Raw genomic sequence first — 11411 nt, forward strand, 5'->3', positions numbered from 1 at the left:
ATGGAGGAGAGAGAGCGCGCCGGTACCACACAGACAGACAAGGAATTTGACTTGGTGGTTAATGCATAACATCAGACAGTAAGACAATGGACAATAAGACAGATAAAACACAGTGCAAGAAGTACGCTTAATATGTGCCTAAAGCCTGAGTGTGTAATACCGTTATATTTTCATTAAAGAAAAGTATTGTAAAACAAAAAGACTACCTTTTTAATGTTTGATTCATTTAGAACCGACCTCATTCTCTGTATTTCCCCCGAAGCTTCTCAGTTGGTTTGTAAATGATTACAGGAAATATGAGCAAAGCATTCTTATGACTAGATTTGTTGATGGCCAATAAAACAGAGCCTTTGGCCACTGCTAATGCATTTGTGATGAGGAAGATGTATTAGAATTACAATATAATTTGCAGGGTTGTAATTTGTACATGTTGTTATTCAAAGGAGAGAGGGCTTCTATTTGCTTAAGGTACTCTGACTTAATGACAATTGTCTTCTTATCACTGGAAAAGGGATTTTTGGTATGGCGTCTCCATTATTCTGATCATACCACATCACAAGGCTGAAGAGGAATTTAAACAAATTCCTTTCCCCACAGGGAACCTCTGTCAGTTTGCCAAAGTATTTAATCAAGGTTTTGGGGAGTTTTTCCTCAAATGTACCACCAGTCTTTGAGGCTGCAGAACTATTGCCACACTTAAATGTCTGTATGCTTTAGATTTGACAGCTTTGTCCCACAGAGAAACATCCCTTCCATCAAAGAAAACCTTTTTTGGCCCCTCCAGTCAATAGTTTGTAAAATACAACAAGGCCGAGTTGGAATGTCCGAGCTTGCAGCCCTGGTACGGCAGAATGACAGAGCAATCAATATGATAAAGAATGGACAACAACACCGAGGCTAAGGTTCTTGAGATGGATGGACCGAGTGTCCCTCCCTCCCATCTAGCATCACATTTAGAGAGCTGGGGAGGGCTAATCGAACACAGCGCAATATGTGTATGCTTTAATCAGAGTACAAATTTGATAGAAAGTTTTTAGAGTATTTGAGAAATGTATTTGTTAATTGACATTCCCATTTTAATGTGAACACATATAAATCATGTACATTTTTTTTTAAATGAAACTATTGTGCTAGCTTATAACGTAGGACAAAAGTTCCAGTTATTGTTGGTTATCAAACTTACCTTGAACAAGTGCGTTTGCCAAATTGAGTCATTAAAGTCACGCCAACGAGTTATGACATGACTGTCAAACAGCACACACCCAGAATAAGCTAACATGCTTAAATCAAACATTTGTGACATAAGTTAATGTATCATTATGAGGGAAAATATAAATATTAAAGCCCCACAGACCCAAATCTGACTCTGAGGGAGGTCGTAAGTTAACAGGGTCTACAATAAACTAAACGCAAATGCATGTTGTGATGTTGCACATAACATTGCACATACACATGAGGTGTCAATCACGCTAACGATTCCAATGTGTTGGCAATCACCCTTAGTCATTTGTTTTTTAATGGTAAAAATAAGAAGTTTGGGTTAATTTAAGAAAAAGGCACAGGTTGACACAAAATGATCCAAATGCCAAAATTCTGGAGATCTCGCCTGAACTAAAACCTCTAAAATGTGTCCTTCACTTTACCAAAATCAACCTCTGCAGAGAAAATGTTAACATATCTAAACAGCATCTATGTATGTTGATGCACTGGCCCACATGCCCAGTAGATGTCAGCCTTGTTAGTTCAAAGATGTTACTGACGCCATTGCTGGTGTTTAACATATAGTAGTTAAATAGAAATAATGTGCTGTGTGAAAGAGCTTAAATGGTTTATTTCATTCAAGATCCCCACCATAGCAATGCTGCACCTACTGAATTATCGGAGAACGCATCTAAACAACAGACTATACAATCAAACAGGGACACAATTTGACCAATGACAGAAAGAACCAACACAGAACAGTGTTTAAATACTATTGTCTACAAAATTAGACCTGGAAGCTAAAAGGTTTTATTTCTTTCTTGCCAATTTCAACATCTGAAAAGTACAGAGCCCAAAAAGACCCCCACATTCGGCATGTTTATTCAAGCAATGTGAATTTTGAATCAATGTAATTTCACAATTGCATGAAGACGTATACAAGGACAAACATGAATCTGCCCCCCACACAGATGTTTTTTTCAGAACATTTTTTGTATTTTGAAGGACAGGGTGTATTTTGTTCTATTCTAGTTGGAAAGGGGGGGGGGGGGGGAGTCATGGGGGAAGGTAGAGTCACATAATCAAACACACTTAAAGGAATCACAACCCTGGTTCATTCAAAAACGTAGCCTACAGCACATAATAAGAGAAGAACTAATGACTACAAATTGGCTTCGACCCTTTCCAGAGTAGTGCTGAGAATCATATTTCCTCTGTGTTTTTTTGTAGAAAGCAAGGCTACACTTCTTTATCATAATCCTAATTTGTACTGTTCTAAGCGGGTTATTGCTGCCTATTATTATTATTTTTTCCTTTGTAATCAGCTCTTGCCATCCCACTGTCCAGAAGAAACGTATCATGTGACAATGTCGCTACATTGCTGCTAATGAAGGTCAAAATGACCTACCGGGCAGCCATAGCACTGTCCTGCGTGGTATGAAGACATTATAGCAGATCAGTGTCTCTCTTGTTTCTTTCATGTTAGTAGCTACCAGGTCAGCGACACACCCACAGACTGTCGGGTGGGACAGCAGATTACTGGCTTGGCGCAGTCATGTCTGCTTGACTGCTGCTGTTTTCTGCTTTTTGTTATCACTTCATACTGTGTATGAATTAAGCATTAAGCACTGGATTTTTTATTAAAAGTGTGGAATACCTCTGGTGAAAATGTTCTGTTGTTCATCTGCTTAATGACTAATAATCCCCCCCCCCCCCCCCCCCCCCTAATCAGCCAATCTCTCCCTCTGTCTCTAATGAGGTGTGGTCTGTTATCAGTCATTACAGGAAGCCTAATTATCCGACTGGCATTCTGCACACGCTCAGAGGGAACTTGCTGAAGGTGACCTTTTCACGTCGCCATAGAAACCTCCTCTCACCGCTCAGAGATGCTCAGCTTGTACACAGAGTGAGAAAGGAAGCCAGGGAGATGACAGAACATTTTCTTCCTAAAAAAAGGACATTGGGTGCAATGTGATTGCTCACGCACGTGTCTATGTACGATGTAGCAGAGATTAAATCAGCTATTTTTAAAGATAGTTCGCATCTCATTTGTTTTGAAAATGCGACTGTCTTGCCATTACTCAATTTGACCTGAAAGCTGCTCTCACAAACACAGTTACTACTGTTGTGTCACACAGCCGTGCCCTGGTTGATATGGGGCTGCTTTTCAGTGTTTTAATTGACATTGCGTTGACCGGGTACATCAGACAAAAGGTAAACATACACCCTTAGAAGGGTCTCCAGTCCTTCGCACATTATAATTTGTGTGTGGTTCATAGTCAACACATCAAATGTATACAGACCACTGAAATAGTGGCAATTAGTTAAGGTACAATGTTATTTTTACATCTATAAAATACAAGAACTTTACCAGACCTTTAGGGCCTCCTGAATCTAAAATGTGATGAATAGATCTGTTGTCCATGTGTTGCCAATAAACTCTCTTCATTTACAGCCGTTGTAGACCAATAAAGGTCGACGTCTCAGAGGTGCAAGTAGGATTTACTTACTTTATCTGCCACTTAGTGGAAACCTCAGAGATCTTTCGGGCTGGTCCTGCTTTCGTTCATTTCACAATGTGTACGGATGGTTTCTTTCTGTACATCAGAGATGATTTGGCCATTTCAAACTACACAATGTTACACAGTTTGCATAAAACATGTAAAATTGCAATTATAATATATCTGTAGGCGGGTGAAATTGAGTGACACCGGAACACTATATTTAGGGGTCTTTATTTCTCGACTACTCTTTTGTTAGAGAGCAGTGTTAAAAGAATTTGGAGGTGTTCAATTCTATGAGTACAAATGAATTTCTGATTTCGATTGTCCTTTTTTAACATTTCACAATTAAACTTAAGGAATATTTTCTGCACACAAATAACTGCAGTGGTAACCCTCCAATATAATAAAAGAAAGAAAACAAACAGTACCACACCGTTACTTCTGAAATCAAACTCTTAAAATAATAACAGAATGCATAGCATGTTGAAAAGTTAGGAGCGTCATTAGCATCGTAGCGCTCACATGAACGCTTAACACATGAACAACATCTGAAAACATCAGACGAACCAAAACAACCTGGTGGATTTAGCATCAAACAATACATTTTCTGAATGATCCATACACTGTTTTTACGTACATTTTAGATAGTTTTGTACAGAGATGGCATTCAATATGTATTTACTCACAAAACATCCACCGCTCCACAGGACAGTCACATGCAAAAGAACGAACTTCACTTCCTTTTTCCCTCGTCACATTTCGCTACCTGTCTCAGTAGTACAGCGCCCTCTGGTGGCCTTAGTGGTGAACCTAGTTTTCCAGCTGGGCTAGATATCATTTTAGTGACAATAGGCCTGTACATCCATCCATCCAATACATATTCGTTCATTCATCCAGGCCTAGATATTTAATCTTGAATGAATGCCTTTTCTGTTCAGCTAGTTCTCCTTCCTCCCTGGTTATTTATATTCGCCGTTGAATCATACGTCGTCATGGATGACGCATGCGCGCAAGACAGCTCGAAAATCTGAATCGTCAACGAGAGAGAGAGAGAGAGAGAGAGAGAGAGAGAGAGAGAGAGAGAGATGACTGTAGAGTGATGGGACCCAGCTGAGACAACACTCCTCGAGCTGTTAATGACAGGTAAATGACGATTTATGGGCATTTTTAGAAAAACTTCTAGCACTAAAGCGCCTCAGATAGATCGATGATTTTGCAAATAACGTGTCGGAAAATAAAACTTCCTGAATAGCCTCGGTTTCATCCTCCCGCACGACATCGTCGAGCTCACGTGGAAGTGGCTTTGTTGCGTGGAATAATGTCGAAGAACATGTTCTTTTAAACTTCGTGCGGTCACCTTTTACCTGTTTTCTATACAAACATCGGAGGATGCGGGGCGTTTCGGTCCTTACCGGATGAAATACAACTCCACTGAGCGCGCACACCTGCGGGTGACATGTTTACAGATTACTATAATAATTTGGGCAACACGTCGGACGAAGCGATTTAGTCTTCGACTCAAAGTCCGCCTGTCGAAGTCGAATTGAAACGCGTGCTGTGTTTCTATTTGTATCTCATGGAGGGGGGGGGGGGCAGGTGGGGGGTGGGGGCTGTTTTCAGACCGGCGTCACGTATGACGTGTGTGTGTGTGTGTGTGTGTGTTTTCCTGCTGGGGCCGAGGCGGCTGGATGGTATTAACATGGTGTTCAGCACCACGGCCAGCTCCCGGTTCACCGCTCGATAAGACCACCGTCTCTCTATGAATTTGGCCATTGAGATTTTGTGTCGATGTTTTCCGATTTTATTTCCAAGAGTCTAGTCCGCCCGTAGGTCAAGGTAGGTCGTGAAATGTTTCGTTTGCATGCTTCAAAACCACCTAAACAAGAGGAGGAACCAGTGTAAGACTGTGAATCGACACGTTGTACACGACCTTCATGCTGAGCTGAATTTGGGATTGAGCCATTAAAAAAAAAAAAAAGATAGAAAAAAAGATAGTGTTGTGTTTATTCAGCCATAGCCGGTACATTACACTCCATCCATGCCATGAAGTCGATGGAATAACCTCATCTGTAACTAAGCCAGTTGGGGCCTTGGTCACGTGTGTTTCTGTATCTGCTTGAAGGTTGTCCTGGACAACGTAAGATCAAGGGCACTGAGTAAATCTACGTGCACTGAAGACATGTTGTGTTGTTTCAAAAACATGTTAGAGCAAATTACACTATGACAAAAAACGCATGTTTTATGAAACTCCTAATTACACGTTTACTCTGGTTTAGTGTGTAAATTGGGATAAATCAAGCCTCAGTTACTAAATGTCGTTTAAATTCAACAATCTCTCATCTTTTCATATTTGTATTTACACAATTTGTATTTTAACCACCTTGAATATGAAACCATGGGTAGGAAGATAGTTCATGGCATCAGTATCTACTGACTGTCCTTGGTAGATACAAATTAGGCTAAATTAAGGATGAAATGAACACAAGGTACCAGGGAACACTTTGTCTTTTCTTGATGCAGCATTCCACTCATCAAACGTATGTTATTTTATCTGACCATCGTGACACCTGCCATGTTGTGTCTGGCGACTTCTGCAAGTGAGACAAATTTATGAACCGTTAACATCTCATGTCCAGCCAACACAAAATAACATGGGTCAATCCTAAATCAAGGGTGTTATCATAGAATATGATATGCTTTACAGATTTTCAAGAGTACTTTGCAATTTGAGGCTATATGAATAAAACAAAATATAAATACTTCACTTTATCCTCACAAGATGCATGTAAATGTCTAAAGTCAGCCGTCGAAGGCAAGCAACAACCTGGAAGACATTAGGGGACGTCTACCATGGATTCATTAACCGAAATGGATAACTCTTATTCGCAGTTTAAACACACACACACGCTGTGTAATCGCATGTATGACCTCGATTATTATTACTGCATATCTTGCATCAGTGAATGTCACAAACACTTTTTAGCATAGAAAAGGAATGCAGATGCAAGACCAAACATATTCCCAAGTCAACAACATTCATGTTATTCATCAGTTGTGTAACCGCTGCTACTTCATTAAATGTTACATTTCCCAAAGGTAGATAAACATATCACAACGAGCCTGTGGTTTGGAGCAGTCTCTTTGTTTATTTATTATGTATATGATAGGGGCTTGAAGTAGCATTACATATTGTAAATAAATGTATTTCTGGGGTCGCTGTTTTAGTCCTGATTCAGCTCAATAAAATATTTTGTTAAACTCCCTGAATTATCTTGATGTCAATTGTGATTATAATTATTTTCTACTGCGCTTGTTATCTTGAATTATCTTGTGAACATTATATCCTTTATAGTGCCTGTGAAACCTGATAAGATACAACAATGCACATCACAAAAAAGGATTTTGGTGTTATATTGTTGCATGAAACACAATGTGAAAAAATAAGAAGGTTAACTCTGTGCATTCCAGCCCTCATCGTTTTTATTTTATCTAAAAAGGAGGACCATGGCAACATTTCATGGCTTACCTCATTATAGCAGACCAAGAGAATGCACGAATCAACCTCAACGTACCAAGGAACCCGTGCTTTCAGTACAATGTTGCATAACTTTCTTCAGGGTACATGTTTGTGTTCATTCATGTATTAATACACTACATGTTTGCGTTTGCAAGGCTAGGCATTGGTAAAGGCAGAGAGTTTGTCCACAAACTGTGTGGGTGGCCTCTTAAAGCACCGGGTGCAGTCATGCATGTGTGTGTGTCCTCAAGCAGGTAGGCAGATGTGAAGGATGACTTCTTGTTCAGAGATCTGCAGGTCCGAGTACGGTGAACAAGCTCACCCCCACGGGAACTGCCAGCAGTATGGAGTCCGCTCCTACTTACACCAGGTATATCACTCTCTCTCTCTCTCACACACACACACACACACATGTGAGTATTACAAATATTATACATTTTCTTCTATCACACAATGCTTGTGTTTTATTCTATTTTTAGACCATTTTAATGATGGTTTTTCTTTATGTTTCAATCCATTTTCTTTGCTTTTTGTAAATCTTCTTGCTTTATGTTTGGATGTTTTAATTTGAATGTGAAGCACTTTGAATGGCCTTGTTGTTGAAATGTGCTGAACAAATAAAATTGCCTTACCTTGCTTTACAAAGTCTTCATCTTCCCATTCTCATTTTGTACTGTAATCATCCAACTTTTTTTCTATTCTGACGGTTTTAGAATTGCTAGTGGATTTCAGGTTATTCAATGTTTACAAAGGAAAATATAACCCTCTCTGATCTTTTCTCCAGTTTTACGAGGAGTGCACAGCTTCTATCTGGGAGCGTGATGAAGATTTTCAGATTCAGAGATCCCCTAGCAGGTGGAGCTCTTTACTCTGGAAGGTGAGGTTAACCTTCTTACTCACACACACAAATCATCATCTCCCTGAATGTTATTTCGGTCGTCACGGTGTAATTGCAAAAGTTATTCTTTTTCCCTGTCAGGTCTGTCTCGCGTTCGGATCCCTGATATTGTTTGCAGGACTCATTGTTGTTTTGGTGGGTTATGCCACTCCAGTCAAGATAGAAGCATTTGGGGAAGATGATCTCCTTTTTGTTGACAGGTACTGTAAAGGAAAAATACAGGGCAAAGTATCGCAACACTGTATTTTCAACATGAACTGTGACAATATGTGCAGAGTGGAATCCACATACAGTGTTGTATTACAATAACATAATTTGCAGCTAGCGGTAAAAATAAGGTGACCTTTTGAGTGCAGACTTTAGACTTCCTTAGGGTCACAGCTTTACCCTTTTAATAATGCTCAAAACAATTGTCCTTTCCTTGAACAGCCACGCAGTCAGTTTCAACCGTGCATTGGACGTTTGTAAGCTGACTGGCGCAGTGTTGTTCTGCGTGGGAGGCACCTCCATGGCTGTGGGTCTCCTGCTGTCTGCCTTTGCCAAAAGCTACTCCAAGGAGGAACTGTATCTGCAGCAGAAGTTCAAGGAGAGGTTGGCAGATCTGCATGCAACAGTTGGTAAGCTTTGGCACGCTCTGCTGTCCCCCGTGAATTGAATACTGAAACATAAACCGTCGAGTGAAAGGGAAAGTGTAATTGCTTAATGGTATTGTGTAATCAAATGGCTTATCCCACTTAACAGTACTGCTTCTGTCCAAGGTACCCCCATAATGAAAGCACCAACTCCCGGGGAGGGAAAGGTGCCCGTCACACTTTCCAAAGTCCAGAACATACAGCCAGGGAGCACGAAGTCAGAGACCTGACAGACGACCAAATGAAGGCAAAGAGTGAAGAATCGTGTGAAATGATGGATTCAGTGTTCAGACTCGAGTCTACACGCGTCTGTGTGTGTGTGTGTGTGTGTGTGTGTGTGTGTGTGTGCAGATGTGCATTTTCTCGTTTTAAAGGTCAGCTTACATCGTTGACATTAGTGGTTCATCATCTTTATTTGTTGTTTTGGCATTTGGACTATTTGAGTCGTATAGGAGCAGAGTTAATAGAGCTGAGAAATGTTTAAGCGTTGCATAATAGTGATTCGACAAAGCGCACGCAGGTCTTCAGCCCTTCCCAGAAAAACAAACCGCAGAAACAAATCAATAGAACACAGCAGCTGAACGACAACATCATAAGTTGATCTTTTCCTTCCAAGTGGACTCGCATGTTGGTAAAGGGGGATGGTGTTACTGTGGGACGGCGTGTAGAGCAGGAGAGGCAGATTGAAGTTATTGAGGATTGGCCCTCATTGCCACAAAGGGATCACAAGCAGCACTGAACACATTATCTCTCTGCCTATAGTCTCTAAAAGGAGATAAGAGGAGGACATTTCCTGAGTGCGGAACACTCAACTTATGTGTATCGCAACCTAATTACGCCACTGAGAACTGTCCATCCCAAACGTTAGTAGGCTACATGTGCTTTACTGTAGCTGAATTCTTCTTTTAAGCTTTGTTTACATGCAACAATAAGCCGAGAAGAGTCTTGCTTTGCTTTATACAGTACGTCATCAGAACAGATTATAGATGAACGCTGATTCGAACCTTCAGGGCAGACTTCCCTCTGACATTTCTCTTGTCTTGTTAGGTGTCTGACCTTGTCTCCTTCAGTGAATCGTCAAACCCCATCGATAGACCAGAAAGCATGATGAAAGATACACTGAACCGGACGTAACGTGCAGAAAAACAAAGTCTGACGCTTAATAACCAAATTATAGTCAAGCAGATAAGTTTCTCGCTAATACAAACGGGCCATTCATCTGTCTTCTACCTTTTATCTTTGAATGTTTTTCCTGTGTTTGTTTCCTTTTCTCCCTTTGACAAATCCAATCATACCAACAACATTCTGTCCATTCAGGCAAGCACATTTTTGCAGTTAGCGGTTGGTAAAAAGAAATGTGCAAGTCCTGCGTGTTGAGTTGAAGACGGAATGAGGGAGGACGGACAAACGACGTGACAGATGATGTTACATAACAAAGAGGGGGGGAAACACTTAACTGCCTTCATGTGCTCACAAACAGAACCTGAAGCTACATTATGCAGCAAGCTGAACAGCTTACAGTATGTATGTATCATCAAAGCCATCCATCTGGTTGCATACTACCTATGTGAGAAACAGAAGTTATGTCAAGGATCTTTTCCTTTTTCCATTTCAGTTTTTATTTTTTGCACTCACTTTTACTCAAAAGCACAATGAGGTGTAACTATGTTTTGCAGCTTTTCAAAACTATACTGTATCTACGTATGTATTTGAATACATATTTTAAAATGTTGTGATCCTGCCTTTTTAAATTGCCATGTTTGTTGTTTGCTATTCTTTGTTTGTTTTGAATTCATTGCGCACACATACGGTACTTTTACGTTTCTCTGTACTTGGTTGGAACAGAATCTTTTTGGGATAGTCACCGTCCACGTGCCATCAAGCTACCGTGCGTCTGTGCTGTTTTTCCCAACCGTTCATCCTCTTGAAATCCATGCGAGATACGCACTGTGTGAAATTATATATGTTTATATACTGCTTCCATAAACATATATTATATAAGCTATATGAGCTTTTGCTATGCTGGCTATCATGTGTCCATGTAAATGGTCCTTATTTTCATTTATCTCTCCATTCTATGTTAGTACGTCAACACATTTGATCTCAAATTCAACTCAAACTTGTAGCTTTAACTATGAAAAACAATTTACATATTATCAAGACATGTTCAAGGAATTCACACAATCACTGTCAAGTTTAAAACATCCAGTACAAGAAGAAAAAGAAAACTGTTAAACAATCGGTTATCAAAAAAACCTTCCAGTGAAGTCACAGGGTTAATAAAATATCATGAAATGTGATGACTTGTTCTTCCATGCTGTGAGTTGTAAATGTTTTATCCTTATTTTGACCCAAGTTGTTTTACTTTACAATTTAAAATTCATAATGAATCGTCTGCTCCTAATCCAACCATTCAAGTGTCACTTGATGATGTAATACGGATTATCCCAGTAGATAAAACACATGCACTCTACTTATTGAAGATTGGATTGAATAAAGAACAAATAAACATATATATTAATGTCTGTATACAGTATGTCTATTTTTCAAAGAACACAATAAAAATTGAAATATCTGCAGGTCAAAACGTCTCAATAATGTATTTCTATTGACTACTGACTGACTGAATCATAAATATTGTCCGTATTTTCAGGAATGAT

General features: G+C 39.8%; 1 protein-coding gene across 4 annotated transcripts; it reads left to right on the plus strand.

Moving 5' to 3' along the window:
* Positions 1-4720: 4720 nt before the first annotated feature.
* Positions 4721-11338, plus strand: nrsn1 (neurensin 1). 4 transcript variants are annotated; one of them, XM_040165105.2, is made up of 6 exons: positions 4721-4847; positions 7476-7591; positions 8006-8098; positions 8201-8319; positions 8549-8736; positions 8878-11338. In XM_040165105.2, exons 2-6 carry the CDS (start codon positions 7493-7495, stop codon positions 8979-8981), a joined length of 603 nt encoding a protein of 200 aa, XP_040021039.1. In that variant the 5' UTR covers positions 4721-4847; positions 7476-7492; the 3' UTR covers positions 8982-11338. The 4 variants fall into 4 exon arrangements, with proteins under 4 accessions (XP_040021039.1, XP_040021040.1, XP_077950284.1 ...); XM_040165106.2 differs by having other exon boundaries at positions 4727-4847; positions 7473-7591; XM_078094158.1 differs by having other exon boundaries at positions 4745-4847; positions 8006-8319.
* Positions 11339-11411: the final 73 nt, after the last annotated feature.

This window comes from Gasterosteus aculeatus, chromosome 20, assembly GCF_964276395.1.
Source record: "Gasterosteus aculeatus chromosome 20, fGasAcu3.hap1.1, whole genome shotgun sequence".
Classification (NCBI taxonomy): Eukaryota; Metazoa; Chordata; class Actinopteri; order Perciformes; family Gasterosteidae; genus Gasterosteus; species Gasterosteus aculeatus.